Here is a 22081-nt window from a genome sequence, read left to right on the forward strand (position 1 = left end):
ACATAAAAGTTGGATGTAGTAGTATATGCTTTTGATCCCAGGACTTTGGAATCAGAGGCAAGAAGGTTAAAAGTTGTTCGAGGTCATCCTTGGTTACACAGCAAACTTGAGCCCAGCCTAGGCTACATAAGACCCTGTTTTTAAAAAGGGGTGGGGCGGGGGAGACGGTTCAGTTGGTAAAGTGCCTGCTGTGTAAGCAAGAACATGCAAGATCAGATCCCAGCAGCTGGGTAAGAGCCAGGCACAACATCTACAGTGCAGGGGTTCAGGAATGTAGAGGAAGTGATCCCTGGAGTTCACTGGCTGCCCAGGAGAGCTGAATCCAGGAGCACCAGGTCCATCGAGAGACCCTGCTGACAAAGCTGGGTGAGGGCTAGAGAGATGAATGCTCATTGCTCTTGCAGAGGACCTCGGCTTGGTTCCTAGCAGTCACATGACGACCTTCTGTAACTCTCCCTCCAGGGGTCTGATGCTCTGTTCTCACGAGCTTTGAGGGCACCGGGCATGCATGAGGTGCATATACATACATGCAGTCAAAACACACAAGAAAATAAGCAAATATTTAATAAAAGAAAAAGAAAAAGTACGGTGGATGGACATGGTAGCACATGTCTTAGTCTCAGTACTTAGGAGGCAGAGGCAGTGGGATATCTCTGTGAGTTTGAGGCCAGCCTGGTTTACCTAGCAAGTTTCAGGCCAGTCAGAACTAGTGAAATTCTGTCTCCAAAACAAAACAAGACAAGGCAAACTGATAACTACGGAGAATTCAACCTTTGGTCTCTACATGTGTGTGGGGCAATCAGAGTGGGAGAAAACTTGACCAGTTAATTATCTAATGGAATTATGTATATTATACAAGGAACTCCAGTAATTAAATTCCCAATACCAGATCATTGGTCAATACATGGACAAATGAATTGGTCAGATAATTCCCAAAAGAAGAGATAAGAATTGTTAATAGATATTGGAAAAAATATTCAACACACCTGGCCACAATGGAAATGCAAATTGAAAAATACATTGAAATGCCATCTCACCCCAGGAGAAATGACTGTCACCAAGACCCTGAGTGACAAGAAATGTTTGTTTGATAGCCCTGGGTATCCTGGAATTTACTCTGTAGACCAGGCTGGCTCAAACTCAGACATCTGCTTCCCTCTGCCTCCTGAGTGCTGGAACTAAAGGCGTGAGCATAGCTGAAAACGTTCTTCTACATCGCTACTGGGAATGTGTGTGTGTAATCACCACAGAAATCAGTATTGGAGTCTCCCCAAGGGGAAAAAGTCCAAAACCAATCAACAACACACACACACACACACACACACACCAACAACAACCTAAAAATACTGCTGAGTAGGAGACTCAGTGGTTAGGGCTTGCAGAAGACCAGAGTTCAGTTCCCAGCATCCATGTGGCGGCTCACAACCACGTGTAACAACAGTTTCAGGGAACCAGATGTCCTCTTCTGTCCTCTGTGGACTGTGTGTACATGTGGTACACAGACATATACACATTCAAGTGCTCAGACACATAAAATATTAAGTCCTTCAAAAAAGAAAAAGGTAAAGCCAGTCTTTGTAATTAACCTCTTTAGCGATAGTCTGCCATGAACCTTACATTCCGGCTTAATGTTTATTAAGTAATGAAGTTCTCTCACTCTTCCCTCCTTGGAGAAAGGTTTTCTGGGTCAGCAAGTCATTTATTTTTCTATTTATGCTGAGGATCAGACCCCAAGATTCATACATATCATGCGAATGTTCTACCACTGAGCTAATCCTTCATCAGTGAGATTTTATGTGATATGTATGGATGAGTGTTTTGCCTGCATGCACAGCTGTGCCTCACCCATGTATCTGTTGTCACGGAGGCTGGAAGAGGGCACTGGATTTCCTAGAGATGGAATTATAGATGGTTGTGAGCCTGTGTAGGAGCTGAGAGTAAGCCCCGGGGCCTCTGGAAGAGCAGCCAGTGCTCTTAACTGTTGAGTCATCTCTCCAGCCTCCCCACTATACACTCTCTCACTCTCTCTCTCTCTCTCTCTCTCTCTCTCTCTCTCTCACACACACACACACACACACACACACACACACACACTCACACACACACACAAGAAACAGACAGATTACACAGAGAGGGAGAGAGGCAGAAGCAGAGAGAGGCTCTTGACTTGCTGTGTATCACAACTTAACCTCAAATGGACAGCCTTCCTGTTTCAGCCTCTCACATGTTGGGATTGCAGCAGCAGCAGCAGCAGCAGGGCTCCTCTCTTTCCAGGTCTGTGTTCCCTAACACTCCAGTTCCTTCCAAGAAGCTCTTGCTTGCTTTCTGATTAACAGTTTTAAGATCCCATTGCCAGTATAGCAGCTGTCTATGGGGGTTGTCTCTTTTGAATCTTAGATGCTAGGCAAGAGGAAGGAAGGGAAGAAAGGAGGGAGAGGAGGAAGGAAGGAGCAGAGGAAGGAAGGAAGGAAGGAAGGAGGAAGGGAGGGAAGGAAGGAGGAAGAGGAGGGAAGGAATGGAATAGATGACTGACTGAGAAATAGCTTCTTGACTGCTGGGCCCTGAGAGGAAATGACACTGCTGGATGGTGGTGTGCAGGCCTTTATTCCCAACATTCAGAAGACAGAGGCAGGTGGATCTCTGAGTTTGAGGCCAGCCTGTTCTACAGAGTGAGTTCCAGGACAGATAGGACAGGTACACAGAGAAACCTTTGTTGAAAAACAGACAGATAGACAGACAAGAGTAAAAGACACTTAGCTATACTCAAGAGACTCCTCTCTGGGACTAGTGAAATGCCTCCCTGGGGAAAGATGCTTGCCACTAAACCTTAAGTTCACCTCCCAAAATCTACAGGCTGGAGGCCAGAGTTAATTCCCTCAAGGTGTCTGACCTTTGCCACTGAGCCCCCAACCCCACCAAAAAAAAAGTAAATGTAATAAAAAAAAAATTTATTTAGCTTTTGCTTAATTTTTGAGGCAGGATCTCTTCATGTAGCCCAGGCTGGCCTGGAACTTGCAATCCTCCTGCATCTTCCTCCCAAATGTTTGAGTTGGGATGCTAGGCAGGTACCACCACGTCCAGCCAGGATTTCTGAACATGCTAGTCCCTACTCAAAACCTACACTTAGTTTAACGGACTGAAATTATATGAGAGACACAAGGTGACTAGTGGGCTGTAAACAGTATGTATCTGGACCTTGGAGTGTGAGAAAGACCTAGGGGAGTAGCCTGTGGAGGTTAGAGTGAAGGAGAGGTCCTAGGGGCCACAGCTGGAGACAAATAGGGCCTTTCTGCTTCCCTCAGGACCAGTAGATATTAGTGGTGGGATCTTTCCTGAATAGGCCAGAGCCTTCAGGATGTAAGGACCCCAAAAGTCCTAGAAACCCCCTTGTTCTTCAACTCCATGGACCTGGAGCCCCTGGAAGAGGGGGAAATCAAATGGAGGTCCAAAGACGCAGTCATCTTCCTGGCTTGGAGGTTGGGGTATAAAGGTCTCCTGGGGTCTTGAATGGAACCAGATGTTTTCATAGGATTTAGGGCTGGGTGTGGGGCCTCCCAAGAGGGGCTGAGTGGAGTCACATCGAAGGTATCCCACTACTCCTGGGCTGGTGGGGCTCCCAAGCACCTGACCATAGAGAACCTGGTCATTAGTGCCAGAGGGAGGCTGGAACTGGTTGGAAATTTCTCTTGGGTCTCCTTGGAGCACGTAGGCCTGAACCATGGCTGGAAGGCTCCCAGTCCCAGAGCTCTCACTGGGATCCCAGTGGGTCGGCTTCTTGTCCTCCTCCAGTTCCGTGATCTTGGTGATTGATGGCACGCTGGAGCCCCAGAAGCTGGGCAGCTGGAAGGTTTCCTGAATACAGGGACACAAAATGCGGCGTGGTTTATCTCAAATGTCTGCTCCACATGTTCCTTCCTGAGATGAGCCACTTATGGGATCTCCCTTGTTGCTCTGTGGCAGAACTCATAGGGATACACTTGCCTGGCAGCTGTCCATTCCTGACATGGACCTGACACGTGACTCCCACCCCACCCTCTGCCACCCATGCATCCTTGCGTAGTGAGGTGACCAATCTTTGAGAGTATCTTTGAGAGTCGAACTCAGGCCTACATCTCTCCAAAGCAGAGAAAGAGAGAGAGAGAGAGAGAGAGAGAGAGAGAGAGAGAGAGAGAGATAGATCTCGGTCGTGCGTGTGTGTGTGTGTGTGTGTGTGTGTGTGTGTGTGTGTGTGTGTGTGTGCCTGGTTGGAAATAAGCCTCAGGTGTGTGTTCCTTTGAAGGGCAGAAGGCCATCCCTTTAATGACTCCTCCTGTCTGCCAGTCAGTTTATACCCCTCTCTGCCTCATGATTACCTCTGTCATGATGGTGGGCACCCAGGTGCTCAGGCTGCTGTGGGCTGGGTCTGGCACATTTGGCCAGAAGAAAGTCTTTCTGCTGGAGAAGGAGACAAGTGAGGTTTGGGTCAGCATGCCATGTGGCAGCTGAAGAGAGGAGGAGGCCTCCCAGATTGGGGTCCGGAAGTCTGGGAAGGTAGGAAGGGACTTCTGCACCCATGGCTAAGAGGAAGTCACTCACTCACCTGTGCCTGCAGCAGAACCAGGCAGTTGCACAGGTAATGGGCAAAAGTACGAAGCAAAGTATGCCCAGGAAAATGTTTACATCAGATGAATCTGAGGGGAGAGAAAGTGAGAAGTGTTTAGGGTGTGGCTTTTCCACTGTGGGTCATGAACCCATGGTGGAGCTGAATGTGGGGACGGACAGTCAAATGTTGGCAGGAGTGAAAGGTTTCTAAAGAATAACATCCAAAAGGTAATTTAAAGAACCAAACACGGTCCAGCAGTGTGGCACATACTTTTAGTTTTAGCCCCAGCACTTGGGAAGCAGAGGCAGGTGGATTTCTGTGAGTTTGAGGTAGACACATAGGGAGTTCCAGAGCAGCTAGAACTGTTATACCGAGATCCTCCATCTTGAAAACCATCGGGGGTGCTGAGGGGAGGTGGAAGATTTGGAGGCTGAAGAGATGGCTCAGTGGTTAAGAGCACTGGCTGCTCTTCCAGAGGACCTGGGTTCAATTCCCAGCACCCACGTGGCAACTCACACCTGTCTGTGATTCCGGTTCCAGAGGACCCAACACCCTCATACAGGCAGGCAAAAACACATGAACTTAAAATACTAGATAATTAAAAAAAAAAACCAACACATGCACATAATGAATCTCACATACTTCCAACATATTTCATCCATGTAACATCACACAAGTTCACTGCAGCCTTGGTTCTAATCTGTGTGCACTTGTGTTGTACACTTGCACTTTGCACGTGCATACGCCATCACACCACACGATACTGCCTGAAACACCTTGGCTCAGATTCAAGGCTACTGGATGCTACGAAGCCCAGAATCTCCGTGTGTTTACTGTACATTGAGGGCTTCGCCATTGCAGAAGCAAGCAAAGGAAAGACTCTTGTTTTCTCTCCGTGTTTGTTTTTCCAAGACCGGATTTCTCTGTAGACCAAGCTGGCTGGATCCATCTGCCTTTGCCTCCCGAGTGCTGGGATTAAAGGCGTGTGCCACCACCACCCACTGAAAGCAAGGACTCCTAACATTTTCCTGCCATCAATCTTCAGTGCGTGGATATTAAATTAGTATATCTTTGGATTGATGGCTCAGCGGCTAAGAACACTGACTGCTCATCCAGAGGTCCTGAGTTCAATTCCCAGCAACCACATGATGGCTCACAACCATCTGTAATGGGATCCGATGCCCTCTTCTGGTGTGTCTGAAAAGAGTGACAGTGCACTCATGTCCATAGAATAAATAAATTTTTAAAAAATTGCTTTTTGAGTTGCTGACAAGAATTTCACAAAAAAAAAAAAAAAGAAAGAAAGAAAGAAAAAAGAAAGAAAATAAATTTGTTTGATGAATTCTAGTTTGGAATTAGTCCAGAATTTCTCATTTCTAGAATGGCCCTGAGCATATGTTTGCCATTCAGTACTGTGTTTCTATGCAACGTGTCCTCAGCACGGATGACTGCAAAGATCAAAATATTGACTAAATCTGAAAAATGCTGAAGGTGGCTGAGATGCTCTTTGCCCGCAGTATCTAACATCCAGCCAACATTTAATTAACTGTGCAAAAGGCAAGGACATCTGTGTGATTAGTGCAAAGTTTACTTTAGCTCTAATAAAGGGAAACTTACGTGTCTACCAAAGAATTGTTTCAAAATAAATGTATGGGGCTGGAGAGACAGCTCAGTGGTTAGAGCACTGACTGCTCTTCCAGAGGACCTGAGTTCAAATCTCAGCAACCACATTGGTGGATCATAACCATCTGTAATGAGATCTGATGCTCTCTTCTGGTGTAAGACAGCTACAGTGTACTTATAATCAATCAATCATCAATCAATCAATCTTTAAAAGAATAAATGGGGGCTGGAGAGATGGCTCAGAGGTTAAGAGCACTGGCTGCTCTTCCAGAGGTCCTGATTTCAATTCCCAGCAACCACATGGTGGCTCACAACCATCTGTAATGGGATCTGGTGCCCTCTTCTGGCTTACAGGCATACATGCAGGCAGAACACTATATATAATAAATAGATTAAAAAAAAATAAATGTATGGTTTGTTATCAGTTAAGTGTTTGATCTGGGTATGTTTTACATGTGTACATGCCCAGAATTATGTAAAAATTTCTTGTGTGAAAAGGGGTGAACCCAGGCTTGATGTCACATGCCTTTATTTCCAGCACCCAGGAGGCAGAAGCAGGAGGATCTCTGTGACTTCGAGGGCAGCCTGGTCTACAAAATGAGTCCAGGACAGTCAGGGCTTGTTACACAGAGGAAACCCTGCCTCAGAAAGTCAAAGAAAAAAGAAAAGGGGTTAAAAGTGGAAAGATTAAAGAGTCCTGGACAGTAGTTTATTTAAGTCAGGAATAATGGGCAGGGCTGGGTTTCCTCAAACAGAAGGGGATCCTTGGATGCGCCCTGCTCTCCCCTCAGATTAGCAGATCCTAAGGCAGGTTCCTAATGTTCTCAAAGTTTAGACTCCTCTTTTGGTTTTCTTTGAGACAGGGTTTCTCTGTGTATCCCTGGTTGTCCTAGAACTCACTCTGTAGACCAGGCTGGCCTTGAACTCAGAGATCTGCGGGCCTCTGACTCCCGAGTCCTGGGATCAGAGGTGTACATCACTGCTGCCCTGCAAGATTTTTAACTTTTTAGATTAAAAAAAAATACACATACATAATCTCCTCTCTTCTCCTCTCTTTAAAAATCAGGATTTCTTTTTATTTACTTATTTTCTTGAGAGAGGATCTCACTTTGTGGCCCTGGTTGGCCTGAAACTATGTAGATAAGAACGACTGTATACTCATAGAGCTCCACCTGCCTCTGTGTCCTTAGTGTTGAGATTAAACATGTGTGCCACCACACCTGGCAAAATCAGGGTATCTTGAGAGACAAAGTGGGGCACCCTCCCAACAGCCAATGCTGTCTGCCTCCACTCCCCCCCCCCTTACCTAGGGCCATGGTCATCACGGTAAGGCCTGTACTGTTGGTAGACCCTGCCCGGCTGGTGGCCATGAGGTAGACGTGATACAAACTGGCAGGTTTCAGGTGGTCCAGGACAAAGCCATGGAAGGAGATGTTCAGGGTGACAGCTGTGGGTGGAGCATATGGTCAGGCTGGGGTGCGAACATACCTCTGTGTGCTGAGGAACAACCCTTCTGGACCTTCTGGGTTTGTGGGGAGCTAAGGATTGACTCACAGAAGGAGTGGTCCCTAGCATCGGCCCAGAAGATGGTGTAGTTGGTGAGGGGTATCATCCCCAGCCAAGGGGTCTCAGGTACCCACTCCAGCTGTGCCCAGGTCCTGCCAACATGCTTTAGATATAGCTCTGGAGCATGAGGAAGGGCTGTGGAGAGAGAGAGAGAGGAGGTAAGAGGGCTGATGTGAGCCTGACTGGGCTCAGGTGGGTTTCTGGACTCAGGACCTGGGGCATACTATAGATGACTGAGAGAAGAGAGCTTAAGGAACTGAGTGTGCTCCTGCATGTCCTTAGTCCTAGCACTCTGGAGACTGAAGCAGGAGGATTGCTGGGTACTTGAGGTCAGCCTGGGCTATGGTATTTAGATGCTATTCTTCCCCCCCCCCACCTGCCGCACCCCCCGCCCCGGAGCTGAGGACCGAACCCAGGGCCTTGCGTTTGCTAGGCAAGCACTCTGCCACTGAGCTAAATCCCCAACCCCTAGATGCTATTCTTAAACACCTATAAAAGGACCTGAAAAAATGTCTCAGCTGGTGAAGTTCTCGCCCTGCAAGGCTAGAGACCTGAGTTCCATTCCCGAAGCCCGCGTGCTCTTTGCTTTTCTGTTGCTGTGATGTATCCCAGGGCCCCAAGTGACTTGGCTGCAGAGTTTATTTCAAACTTACACTTCCAGTCTTAATTCCTTGTTGAGGGAAGTCAGAGGGTACAGTCAAGGAGGAACAGAAGCAGAAACCATAGAGGGATGCTCCTTACTGACTAGCTCTTTGACCTGCTTTGGCTTTCTCATGCATACATACTCATATCCACCACCTAAGTAGGGATGGTGCTTCCCATAGTGGGCTGGGCCCTCCCACATCAGTCAATTAAGATGATTTCTCATAGAAGTAATCACAGGCCAATATGATATGGGCAATTGCTCAACTGAGGTTCCCTAGACCAGGTGACGCTAGGTTCTGTCAAATTGATGGTGAAAACTAGCACACCACTCAAAGATGGACTGAGAGAACTAAGCATACAGAGCTGTCCCCGACCTCCAGGCACTCCGGCATGTGTGCATCCATTCACGCACATCATACAACGGCAAAACCAATAAGAAACAAACACAAAACCCCAAACCAAAAGCAAACGTGGGGGTGGGGAGGAGGAAGAGACAGGTAGCGATGGATGGATGGGTGGGTGGGTGGGTGGATGAATAGATGGATGGATAGACAGACAGACAGATAAATAGATAAAGATCCCTTCTAAGAGGGCATTCTGGGGCTGGAGAGATGGCTCAGTGGTTAAGAGCACTGATTGTTCTAGTGTCCTGAGTTCAAATCCCAACAACCACATGGTGGCTCACAACCATATGTAATAAGATGCTCTCTTCTGAAGTGTTTGAAGACAACTACAGTGTACTCACATATAAATAAAATAAATAAATCTTAAAAAAATTAGAGGGCACTCTGTTTGTTTGAGACGGGGGTGATCTCACCACATGGCTCAGGCTGTCCTCAAAATCACAATGCTACCTCATCAGAGCTGTTAGGGTCAGAGGTAGATGCCACTTTGTCCAGAGCTCCCCACTCCAACCAGGATTTCATGTGAATTCAGTTTATGGCTCCCAGAGGCAGAGCCTAGCCTGGGTTTGAGTCGGTTCTATCTGCTTGAGAATCTTTGCTGTCTGATTTCTGCCACATCTGGTATTACACGACTTGGTATCTGGTTTCTGCCACTCACCCTCTGAATCATGTCAGGTACTTGGTTCAATTCTTTCAGCTGTGATCCTGGGTTTCTGTTGGGGCCATGGATTGATCTGTGAAACTCGCTTCATCCCTGATTCTCTCCCTGTCTATTACTCCATCTTCTGCCCAGCTTTGGGGAGCCCAGTGTAAGCCATGATGGAAAGCACCCACCTCAGAGGCCAGAAGTAAAAGAATACATTTATCCTCATACTCCCCAGTTGCTAGAGCCCAGATAGGGAGAGAGGAGAGGATTCTGGTAACACTGAGGTAGACAAACCTTTCTCTCCAGAGTAGGTGTAGACATTTACAGGGGGTCCCACGGTGCCTGGGTACAGGGGAGCCACTGTGATTCTGTAGAGTTGAAAGGGATCTATATTGTCTGCAGAGAGAACAAGGGACAGCACTAAGGTTGGGGGCTAACCTCTGCTACCCAGCCTCAGACTCTTATTTCTGCATGGCCTTATTTTGACTAATCTCAGAGATCTCTTTTAGCTCATTTGATGGAGGCTACAAAGGGAACATGTAACAGAGAGCTAGAACAGGAATGGAGTATGGACTAGAGGAGGAAAAAAAGGCTGGGGAGACTGCCTCTATAGGGAGGTTCCAACTGTCCCTTGCTACCTCTAGACAAACACTCACTCTGTTTCTTTTTCCTATCTCTCAACCCATCCCTTTGTCCCAGGCCTGTCTCACCCTCTAACAGAATTCCAGTGGTGTTCCCACTGGGCTCTATCCTCCAGGAATTATTGCTGTATTTGTGGGAATCCGGGCCCCACTCAATGAGATAGCCCTGAGGCAGAAGGCTGGGGGCTTCCCAGTCTACCCAGATGCTACCCAGGTCTTGGGCCATGGCATGCAGGCTGGTCACAGCTGGACCTGGAGATAAAGAAAGACATAGGAGAGAAGATGAAAGGTATGCAGGCCTCAGGACTAGACCCTTGGATCCACATCCTGCCTTTGCCAACAGCCCTGTGATCCAGGGTATGTCAGTACCTGATCATCAAGCTCCTCACCTGTAATGTGGAAGTGACAATCAAAAAAATCCCCACTTTGTAGAGGCTTGTGTGTGTGTTAAAGGAGGGTGCCCAGAACAAGTCTAGCACAGAGCCTGGCACCATTTAGTGTAATATATGTGATTCACTGAGTTCTTCAACAGTCACACCAGGGACTCATTATCAATGAGTAAAAAAGGGAGATACAGAGAGGCTGAAAGGCTTATTAAAGACCACACAGCTCCGGGACTGGAGAGATGGCTCAGTGGTTAAGAGCGCTGGCTGCTCTGCCAGAGGTCCTGAGTTCAAATCCCAGCAACCACATGGTGGCTCACAACCATCTGTAATGAGATCTGACTCCTCCTTCTGATGTACCAGAAGACAGAGCGCTCATCTACATAAAATACATGAACAAATTTTTAAAAAGGCACACACGGCTCAGGGCTGGGGAGAGACAAATTAATTGGCAGAGTGTTTATGAGGCAAACACTGAATTTGGTCCCCAGTTTCCATGTGGAAACAACAGCAAATGAAACAGCGTGTGGCATTTATAACCCAGCACAGGGAAGGTAGAGACAGTGAATTTCAGACCGGTGGGAGAGCCTGTCTCCAAAAAAAAAGTACACAGCACCCAAAAATGACATTTGAGGTTGTCTGCCAGCTGCTATATTCATATACACACAACTTGTAAGCAGGAATCATAGTTTGTCTGTCTGTCTGTCTATCCATCCATCCATATACACAACATGTCTATGCAGGCATATATATTGGTATGTATATTCTCCCAGACTAACCTAGTTCTGGCTAACAATGTTAGTGCATACACCTGCAGGTTCTGGAGACAACAGGCCAGGGAGGGCAGTCACCTGTCCCGGCCACTCTGTTAGCAAGTGGTTGACTGGACAGATAAGGGTATAGGCAGTCCTGCCTTCGAGTTCCCATGCTGCTCTCGGCTGCTCAGCTCCTCTTTACCTTCGTGCTCCAGGAAAACCACCAGAGTAGGGGAGGAGGTCCCCGCCGAGTTGTAGGCCACAAGGGTCACATTCTGGGCCTCTGAGGGCAGGTGGAAGGTGCAGCTGAGCTCTGTGGTGTTACAGAGGTGCATGATCCGCCCTTGCCCATGTGGGCAACTCCAGGAGAGCAGGTAGCCCTGGATCTGTCCACTGTCTTTCTGCAGGGGTGTTGGCTGTGGTGGGTGAGGAAGAAGATGGTGAGGGAGTTGTCTAGTTCACGGTGAATTGGTCAGTACCTGAGGGCCAGGGACCAGTCATAAGAACTGGGCCATAAGACATCCTCCCCCCCCCCCCGCTTCCCCTGTGGCAAGATCTAGGAGAGAAAGAAGAAGCCAGTCAGCACAGGTGACCCCAGAACCCTGTATTGCAGTCTCTCCCTGAGGCTTCTGAGGTATGTGTAACATGCTTCCAAACTGCCTCCCAGGCACACTGCAGTTTTGAGCCCTACTTTGGGGCTCTCTTAGGAGGGTTGGAGGGGGTTTCAGAGAATCACCTTCCAGAACAGCTGCATTCTCACTGTCTCAGGATCCAGTTGCTTCTTTTGCCACCATGTGTCCAGTCTGATGGTGGGGGCTGTAGATGGATGGGGGAGGATATAGATGGATAGATGAGATGAGAGGTTTTTTTTTTTTTTTCTTCTTTAAAGTATGACTACTTGGGGCTGGAGAGATGGCTTAATGGTTAAGAGCACTGACTGCCCATCTAGTGGTTCCCGAGTTCAATTCTCAGCAACCACATGGTGGCTCACCACCATCTGTAATGGGATTTGATGCCCTCTTCTGGTACAAAATAAATAAATAAACAAATATTTTAAAAAAGGATTATCATTTGCTTTCTTTAGTTTTTTTTTTTTTTTTAATTTACTATATAGAAGTACACTGTAGCTGTATTCAGACACACCAGAAGAGGGCATCAGATCCCACTATAGATGGTTATGAGCCACCATGTGGTTGCTGGAATTGAACTCAGGACCTCTGGAAGAGCAGCCAGTGCTCTTAACCACTGAGCTATCTCTCCAGCCCCAAGATGAGAGGGTTTTGATGGAGGGCAGGGGGGGTTGGGTCCTGGACTGAGCTCTGATGGCTTCCCCTGGCCTCCTCACCCTTAATGGTGGGCCTCAGCTGAAGGCCAGGGCTCCAGCTGCTCCAGAGTCCAGGCAGAGATGAGCGGATGCATCGCAACTGTAGGGTGTAGACTGGGGCTTGATGAAGGCTGCAGAGCTCGAACCGGTCCGTGCTGGAAGGCAGGTGGGACACCTGGTGTGTGGGAGGGGTAACACTAAATCCAGCTTGCCCTCTCTCCATCCCCCACCTCCATCTCGAGGTTTTTCTCGGCCTCACCAGGGTCCAGTTGGCTCCTTCAAGCTGTGGCTGGTAACGGAGTTCACACTCCTGCTCCATGAACTCACTGGGCTTCCATGGCTTCCAGCTCAGCCATAGGCAGCCAGGCTGGTGAGAGACTATATCGTGGCCAATGTCCAGGGCCTGCAGCATGGGAGGCTCCAATTTCACTGCAGGAGGTGGGGTTGTCAAACTTTCCCTGCCTAATGGAGAGGGCTCTGGCTTAGCTCCCCTTTCCTTCCTGGGTGTCTTTCAGACTTTTTCTCTCTGTCGCCATGATCTCTAGCTGTGCTTGGGTATGAGTGTCTGTATTTCTTAGTAGGTGGTTCCATCTTCTCACATCGGTTTCTTTCCCGATATCTGGGGGGCTTGCTTCCTCAGTTCCTCCAAGGGTCTAAGTTAGCTGTCAATGTCTTAAAATTGTCTGACACCGTATTTGATTTATCTTGCCACCTAATCTGAGGGTGGAAGCTTGGTCCACTGCCCTACCTTTAGGACCTCCTCTGCTTAGCATGAGGTGGGGGCCCTTCAAGAAATAAGTCGAAGCCTGGGGTAAAAGAGCTAGCTAGCTATGCAAGCCTGACAACACAGCCCTCAAACTCCTATCAAAAAGCCCAGTGCAGGGCTGGAGAGATGGCTCAGTGGTTAAGAGCACTGGCTGCTCTTCCAGAGGACCCAGGTTCAATTCCCCACATGGCAGTGCACAGCCGCCTGTAACTCCTGTTCCAGGGGATCAGACACCCTTATTCAGACATACATACAGGCAAAACACTAATGTACATAAAAAAAAAAAAAGCCCAGTGTAATGGTGTCTCTCTGTAACAGCATCAGTATTGCAGCAAACTGGGAAGTGGGGACAGGAAAATCACTCTGAGGCTTCCAGATCAAACTGCCTGGAGTCAAGGGCAGCATCAGAGACAAGACAGACCCTGCCTTCAAGGTAGGAGAGAGACTGGCTCCAGAAAGTTCCTCTGGCCTCCACATGTGTGCTATATGTGTGTGCGCTGCCCCTGTAAATAAATAAGATGAACCGGGTGGCGGTGGCACATTTTGAGGCCAGCCTGGTCTGTGCAGCACGTTCCAGGGCAGCCAGGGCTACACAGGGAAACCTTGTCTTGAAAGCCAATGAATAAACAAGAGAATAACATGTCCCTAGCCTCCGGTCCCTATTTCTCTCTTCTCTGCCTCTCTCCTGGCCTTCCAAAATCTCTCTGTCTGTGCCCAGGTCTGTATTTCCTCCTTATGCACTTCTGGGTCTTCCGATTGGGGACTTCTCCATTTTCTCACACCCAGGTGTCACTCACCAACATCCATGGGGTCAATGCACAGCTTTGGGGACTCGCTGGACCCTAGCATATTCTCCGCTTGTACCCAGATGACCATATTCTGGTACAGAAGCAAGTGTTTGCGGGGGATGGAGCAGTTGCTGTGTCTCTTCTTGGGCATACAGTCCAGGATGGTGCCCCCCTGGTACTGACAGCCGGCGCGGCTCCTGCCAACAGGCTGGGCTTTGGTGCCAAGCAGAGGAAGAAGGCAAGGCTCTTCTCTCTCTCTCTCTCTCTCTCTCTCTCTCTCTCTCTCTCTCTCTGTCTGTCTGTCTGTCTCTGCTACCTCCCTGACCCCCCCACCCCCACCGCCTCACCACAGGGACTTGTGTTCCAACCCAGGACCCGGAAGGGGCTGGCATGGAAATCCTACATACCTGAAGCTCTTTAGGATGAAGCTAGTGGGCAGGTGGGTCTCGGGGCCTGGCTCCCACTGGCAGACCAGGCTGTAGGTGGTGAGGTACATGAGGCAGGATAGGTTGGAGGGGCTGGCAGGAGGATCTGGATAGGGTAAGAAGAATGTGAGGAGCTCTCATGGTGTGTGTGTGTGTGTGTGTGTGTGTGTGTGTGTGTGTGTGTGCGCTTGTGGCCATACTTTGGAGGGCTATTCCTTCTGTTGTGTAGACCTGTGAGGACAACTATGTTACTGTCAGGTATAGGGGCAGGCCTCCCGGACTCTCAGCACCCTGGTGGCCCCTTGGTCAGTGACAGTACAGCCTGGGTTTTATTATGGTTTGGTCAGTCATTCCTTAGCCATTTCATCCTCAAGTGACTGAACTGCTCTCTGCCTCAGTTTCCTTATCTGTAAAGAGGAGGCAATGCTAATACATTTCTCCCCTAGGTTTCTTTCCATTTTCTCCTCTTCCTCCTTCTCCCCCCCCCCCAAGATTGTATTTCTCTGTGGCCCTGGCTATCCTAAAATCCTGGAACTCACTCTGTAGACCAGGCTGCTGGCCTCAAACTAAGAGATCCAACTGCCTCTGCCGCCTGTGTTCTGGGATTAAAGGTGTGTGATACCACTCGGCTCTCCTAGACTTCTTTTTTTTCTTTTTTTTCCGGAGCTGGGGACTGAACCCAGGGCCTTGTGCTTGCTAGGCAAGCGCTCTACCACTGAGCTAAATCCCCAACCCCTCCCCTAGACTTCTTTAAGGGTTGTGACAGTTTCACTGAGAATGGACCCCCACACGCTCATGTTTGGAAGCCTTGTTGGAGGAGGTGTGTGTCACTGAGTGTGGGCTCTGAGGTTTCAAAAGGTTTGCCCTATTTCCAGCTAACTCTGTCTCCTGCTTGCTCCCCAAGATGTCAACTCTCAGCTGCTTCTGTCACCAAGCTTTTGCTCCACCATCACGAATTCTAACCGTAGGGCAATTAAATGCTTCCTTTCGTAGTTTCCTAGTCACGGTGCTGTGTCATAACAACAGAAAAGTTCACACGAGGGCTAAGAGACTTCCTATGTGTAGGCTGCCCCCAAGTGCGGTCACGCAGGCCGCAGCTTCGATGGTCACTTCTTTTCTATCGGAGACAGGACTCCTGACACAGTCTGTGCTACTTTCTAACTCACCATCCCCCTGCCTCAGCTTCCAAGTAGTACTAGGACCACAGAAGTGTGGCTCCACGCCTGGCTCTGTTATTGCTTGGTGTGGATTAGAACCCAGAACCCTGCTCATGTTGAGCATGTGTTCCACTACCGGGCTACATCTTCAACCCTAGCACCCATTTCTTTTTGAGGGGATGGGATAAGACAGGGTCTCACTATGTATTCCTAGCTGCGTTGGAACTCTCTATGTAGATCAAGTTGTCTTCAAAGATCACAGAGATCCTGGGAGGGGGAGGAGGAGGGGAGGAGGAGGGGAGAGGGAGGGAGAGGGAGGAGGAGGGGAGGGGAGAGGGAGAGGGAGAGGGAGAGGAGAGGGAGAGGAGAGGGAGAGGGAGAGGGAGAGGGAGAGGGAGAGGGAGAGGAGATATTTGCTAGGCAGTGGTGGCACACACCAGCACACCTTTAATCCCAACATTCAGGAGGCAGATCTCTGAGTTCAAGGCCAGCTAAGGTTGTTACACAAAGAAACCCTGCTTGAAAACCACAGATAGCTGCCTTCCTCTGCTGGGATTAAAGATGTGGCTTCATGCCTTGGTTCCTATTTGTTCCTTATACCTCAGCTGGACACAAACTCCATCCTGCTCAATTTGGAAAGGAAACCAGGACCAGACTTAGCTCCACTTCTGGCCTGCAACCTGAGCTTGCTAAACAGCCAAACAGACAAGTGCTTCTACAAGGTCCGCTGTGGGTGTGGCCTGCAGGAGGTCACTCGCCCTCACCAGATGTCAGCTTCTTCATTGGAGAATTAGAGAGGAATGATAGGAAGAACCACACCCTCTCTCGTACTCGGCTGCTTGAGTGAGGTCTTAGCTCTCCCTGGTTTTGGCAGAGGGGCATTGGAAGCAGATGGGTAGGTGGCTGGAGGGACTTACAGCCTGCACGAAGCTCAGCTTGATCCAGGACCTGGAAGCTGTTGTTCCATGGCACCAAGCAGAAGAGGAAGGCCTGAGTGTAGTTCAGATGAGGCAGAGTGATGATGGACTCCTGGGACCCGTCAGGCAGGTGATGCTGTCTGTCCCCAGGCTGGTTTGGCTCATCTTGCAGTCTCCATAGGATCTTTGGCTGTCGGTCCAGTTTGCTGCAGTTTGGGCTGATGGTGCAGGAGGCCAGGACAGGATCCCCAAGATGGACAATGGGGGGTGAGATCCTGATTTGCCCGCAGCCCTCCAGACCTGAATTGGCAGAGGGTGGGCCCTGGAGGACTGGTTTGCCAGGCCAACATGGGCCAGGTCAAGACCTTTGGCTCCCTAGCCTCATATCCCGCCTCTGTCTTTTCACCCTCCCATCAGGACCTGGGAGCTAAGTGCAAGACCTGCAAGATGTACTATAGTGAGAGACAAAGAAAACCCCGTGCCCATAAATGGTTATCCACGGGCTCAGCAGAGCAAAGCAGCTCCCGACTTGCGACTTGCATTTGTCACTTCCTGGGGTGTGAACCCCCTCGATGGTGTGGAACACTCTCCCCAGGATGTGAATACCCTTAGGAAGTAGGGCCACTTCCTGTGGTGTGAACACTCCCTCGGCTATGAACACTTCCTATCCAGTGAGCGTGCCCACTGTGGTGTGAATGCCCCAGGGGTGTGAATTCTCCCTGCTTGCTTCGTTAAACACCCTCCCCATGATGTGCTTCCTGCTGTGGGAACCTCTGCGTCCCCTTTCCCTCCCAGAATGCATTTACGAATGCTGTCTATTCCTCCTAGCCAGCTCCAGTTCCCCACTACGGAGGGACTGGGTGGTGAAAACCAGTCAGAGTGATAAGAACCCCCAAGGCCACAGCAATCTTTGTCAAGATTCAGATCTGTTTGTAGGAGCCCTTTGTGACTGTGCCACTTCAAAGGCGCTGGACCTCCACTGTTTGTCAAGGAAGGCAGGCTGCTGGTGTGCTGGGTGTGGGCCTGGACACTGGCTAGTTCATGTGTCTTACTTACTGTTAGTAATCCTGGTCTATGTAAGTGGGACCCCGTGTGCCTTACTTCTTTCATCTGTGAATGGAGATTAAGGCCCTGGGTTCGGTCCCCAGCTCCAAAAAAAAAAGAACCAAAAAAAAAAAAGAAACCAAACAAGGACTGGAGAGATGGCTCGGTGGTTAAGAGCACTGACTGCTCCTCCAGAGGTCCTGAGTTCAAATCCCAGCAACCACATGGTGGCTCACAACCATCTGTAATGAGATCTAATTCCCACTTCTGGTGTGTCTGAAGAAAGCCACAGTGTACTTACATATAATAAATAAATAAATCTTAAAAAAAAAACCCAAACAAACAAAATAGTTTCTACCAGTTAGATCCCAGAGCTGTCTCTGTAGAGTGGACCAGTCATGCCTTACATGCTACCTAGTACTTCCACAAAGCTGCAAGGATCCTAGCGTGTAACAGGCTCTAAGATAGGGCAGGATAGTGGTTAGCTTCCTACTTTATAGCCTTATCTCCTAGCCATCACGACCACCAATCTGCTAAACCCAGAGAACCCCCTGTACTCGAAAAGGAACTTCCTCAGTTCTGTGGGCTGTTGTCACATCTCGGCCATATTCCTGCCTCCCGTGGCTGGGTGACCGGCATTATCAAGGACCTGGCTGTTGTTAATAAATCTCAGTGCTTGTCCACCGTGGGTCAGCATCGGGCTCATTTTCCTTACTTTATTTTATTTCATTTTTTGAGACAGGTTTTCTCTTTGACTCCTAGACTGTCTTAGAATGCACTCTGTAGACCAGGCTAGCCTAGAACTCACAGAGATCCGCCTGCCTCTGCTTCCCAAGTGCTGGGGCTAAAGGCGTGCTCCACTTCTGCCCAGCTAAGAGAATCATTGTGAAGAACGGGAGCTGTCAGAAGAGTACAGGCGGCCAAGGTTAGGATGGAGGTCCAGCCTTCACGTAGCTCCTGGCCTCACTCACTGGTTCAGCTCTGACTGTGCTTTCTGCTTGTAGATGCAGGGTCTGCTCCTGAAGAAACAATGTGATTTCTCCCACCTGTGGCTCTTTGCCCTGCTGTCCCCTCTTCAAGGAGCTCTTTCGACCCTCTCTCACCAGCTTAGCATCTGGGTATCCTGATGAACCGGACTGTATCCTTGGCTTTCTGACATCACTTTGTAATTAGTCACAACTGCCCTGCTGTCTCTAAGCTCTGTGATGTAGAGGCCTTGGCTGTTTTGTTCACTGCCGCACAGCTTGGGAAGTGGTACCTCCCTTTTAATCCCCCTCCCCAGCCCCTGACTTACTTCTGGGGAGTAGCAAGACAATCAGGGTAACTCCAGTCAGGTTGCAGGCTCCCAGCCCCACCATTTCGCCAGCTTGGTGTTTACCTGGAGCAGTGAGAGATGGGTAAGAACAGGCTTTGCAGCCTGAGCTCAGTCCTTGCTCTGCCAGTGTCTGGACAGGTTACCTGACCCCTGAGTCTCAGTGTTTGCAACATGGAGGTAACATTGGCCTGTACTGCCTTTGAGAGGAAGGCATGAAATGGTTCAAATCAACGGCTTTCCCCTCACCAGGGCATCAAGGAAATGTCTCTCTGTGTGCAGCATACTGCCAAGGTCAAATCTGCCTTCCAGAAAGAGCAGGAATCAAAGCCAGAAAGGGTGCAAGCTTTTCTTCCCTCTTGCCCCCACCTCTGTTTACTTATCTTTGTTTTCTAACTGTGCTGGCTAGTTTTGTGTCAACTGAATACAAGCTGGAGTCATTTGGGAAGAGGAAACTTCAGTTGAGAAAATACCTCTACCCGATTAGCTTGTGGGCAAGCCTGTGGTAGGTACATTTTCTTGATTGATGCTGGATGTGGGAGGATCCAGATCATTGTGGGTAGTGTCACCCCTGGATGGGTGGTCCCAGTGCTATAAGAAGGCAGGCTGAGAAAACCATGGGGAACAAGCCAGTGGGAGCACTCTTTAATGGCTTCTGCATCAGTTTCTGTCTTCCTGACTAGCCCGCATCAGTTCCTGACTTCCTTCAGTGATGGACTGTTGCCTGGAAGTGTAAGGTGAAATAAACCTTTTCCTCCCAAGTTGTTTTTGGGCAAGGTGTTTTATCACAACGATGGAAACCTTAGACAATAACTTCAACGTCAACATACCTGTTTGATCATCTCCTACACCCACATGCACACACACACACACACACACACACACACACACATTCACACACAGAGTGGGAAAGACTTACCCCCAGGGCTCAGGATGCTGGTTCCCCTCTCCACTCATTTGTGGTTGTAGTAGGCCTAGTCCATACCTGGTACTACTGTATCCTTCCCACAGGCTATGCCAAGAGCAGAAAACGGAACAGAGGAGACCAGGCGTCCTCTCTAGGTTGCCTGGGACTGGTATGTTTAACATCAGAACAATTCCCTATCTTTGGGAAGACCTTGGGGGTGGCCCCAGTTGAGTAGGAGCTTGGCCCTGCTGGAGCCTACTGTCTAGGGAAAGTGTGCAAAGAGGCTGGGAGCCCGGTTCTGAGTCCGGCTCCAACACTTACCTGCCTGGTGAACTTGGATGGGTTACTTCACCTTTCTGAGTCTCAATTTCTCCATTTGGGAAAAGGGGCTTATGCTCATGTCTCAGCCATGCTATAATGACGAAGCGAGACTGTTAAGATGAGCGCCTTTGGCACAGTGCTCGAGGTACGAGCTCTCAGAAGCAGCGGGCTAGCTGTATGAACCCCGAGAGCAGGAAATCTGCCAACGGAACCAGCAGGACTTAGTGTCCCAGGACAGCCTCCTGGGACACCCATCTTGTCTTTGTCTATGCAACTTTGTGCTGGTCTACTTCTAGCTCCAAGGCTCTCGGACTCTTCCTACCACTCAGGCCATGCGTTGGGCTCTGCGGCTGCTCGCCATGCCCACTGTGAGCACCGTGCCCACAGACATAGCTGATGCCATAAGTCACTGCTGCGACAGCATCCTCTCTGCCTTTTCCCTTCGCTCATCATCGCCATACCCCCTCTGCGCTCCCTTCCCCTGTCCTGCTCTTTTGAAAGTCTGTCTGTGGGAAGACAGGGAGGAAGGGGGCATGGGGAATAAACTAAGGGAGAGGGCTCCTCAGGTGTGGTGGAGACAAAGGATCGATGGATCAATAGATGGGTGAGTAGATGGGCTGGGATGGAGGTGGGGGAAGGAGATACATAGAGATAGACTGAGGCAGAGCCTAGCCCAGTGGCATGGGTCTGAGACCGGGCACCCTGGAAGTGGAGGCAAGTGTATTACAAGTTCAAGGCCAGCCTGTGCTATAGAAGAAATTCAAATCTGTTTTGGGCAACTTGGTAAAATCTGCCTCAAAAATAAAAAGCAACCAGGGCTGATGACAGAACCCGGTTGGTGGAGTACTTGTCTAGCAGGCACAAAGGCCTAGGCTTGATTCCTAATTCCATATTAAGAATCAGTCGTGGTGGTGTAGGCCTTCAGACTAGCTAGCATTTGTGAAGCAGGAGGATCCGAAGTTCAAGGTTCTTATCTGCCTAGGTGGTGATAAGCCTCACCGGCATGCGAGCTATGTATCACAACAACAGTAACAACAACAACAACAACAACAACAACGGCAGCAGCAACAACAAAGACCAGGCTGAAGAGATACAGAGAGAAGCCAAGAGGCAGACGGAGAAAGCTAGCTCAGTGGCTCTAGACAGGCAGAGGCCTGGCAGGCCAAGTCTTGCATCAACTGTTTAAAATTAGGAGGCTAAGAGAAGGGCCAGAGGAAACAGAGGCCCAGAGACTCTGAGACCGCCATTCTTGCTAAGAAGCAGGCCAACTGACTGAAAACAGGGAGCAAGCCAACCCGAGGGATAGGGACTCTGGGAGAGATGTCTTCATACCTGAGCTCAGCTCCTGTTCCCAAAGAGATCCAGCTGTCTGACTTTCCTGATGCTATACACACAGAGAGCCTTCCATTTCCCAAGGATCCCCTGTCTTGGGCCCCCTGATGTGGCCCTGTCAGGGCTGGGGAATGGTCTAAGGCCTTCAGGGCTCCGCCCTCCCCCTACTTACATTGGGGCTGGGGCGCTGTGCCCAGCCCCCACGTTTGCTCTCTCTTCTCTTGTCTCCTCTCCTCTTGGGGCAAGTTCCCGAAACTTCTCTTTCTAGCCCCGTCGTTAATGACAGGCGGGGGGGGGGGGACCCAGGATTGCGACACCTTCCTGGCTTCCCTGCTGCACTTTGCTGGGCATTCACCCTTGGGGGGACATAGACAGCCCCTTCCTCTCAGGAAGGAGGTTGAGGGAAACTGGTGAGCTAGCGACCTTCCTGCCTCAGGGGTCTTAGAGGGTTGGGCATTGTAGCAACCTGGCCCGAGGCCCGCCCTCCCTTCTCTCCGGATTTCCTGAGCTCCACGGTTTGAGGCTGGGCAGAGCACCGGAGAC

At 49.5% G+C, this 22081-nt stretch overlaps 1 protein-coding gene across 1 annotated transcript; it reads right to left on the reverse strand.

Moving 5' to 3' along the window:
- Nucleotides 1-2945: 2945 nt before the first annotated feature.
- Nucleotides 2946-21762, reverse strand: Csf3r (colony stimulating factor 3 receptor). The gene is made up of 17 exons (XM_032888497.1): nucleotides 21711-21762; nucleotides 20207-20297; nucleotides 18961-19044; nucleotides 16623-16922; nucleotides 14531-14654; nucleotides 14133-14320; nucleotides 12829-12998; nucleotides 12591-12744; nucleotides 11982-12061; nucleotides 11448-11661; nucleotides 10177-10359; nucleotides 9761-9862; nucleotides 7760-7906; nucleotides 7512-7652; nucleotides 4580-4670; nucleotides 4353-4434; nucleotides 2946-3852 (listed from the first exon to the last, which is right to left on the reverse strand). The coding sequence occupies exons 3-17, from the start codon at nucleotides 19022-19024 to the stop codon at nucleotides 3376-3378; spliced, it is 2517 nt and encodes an 838-aa protein (XP_032744388.1). The 5' UTR covers nucleotides 19025-19044; nucleotides 20207-20297; nucleotides 21711-21762; the 3' UTR covers nucleotides 2946-3375.
- Between the last annotated feature and the right edge of the window lie 319 nt (nucleotides 21763-22081).

This window comes from Rattus rattus, chromosome 1 (assembly GCF_011064425.1).
Source record: "Rattus rattus isolate New Zealand chromosome 1, Rrattus_CSIRO_v1, whole genome shotgun sequence".
Lineage (NCBI taxonomy): Eukaryota > Metazoa > Chordata > Mammalia > Rodentia > Muridae > Rattus > Rattus rattus.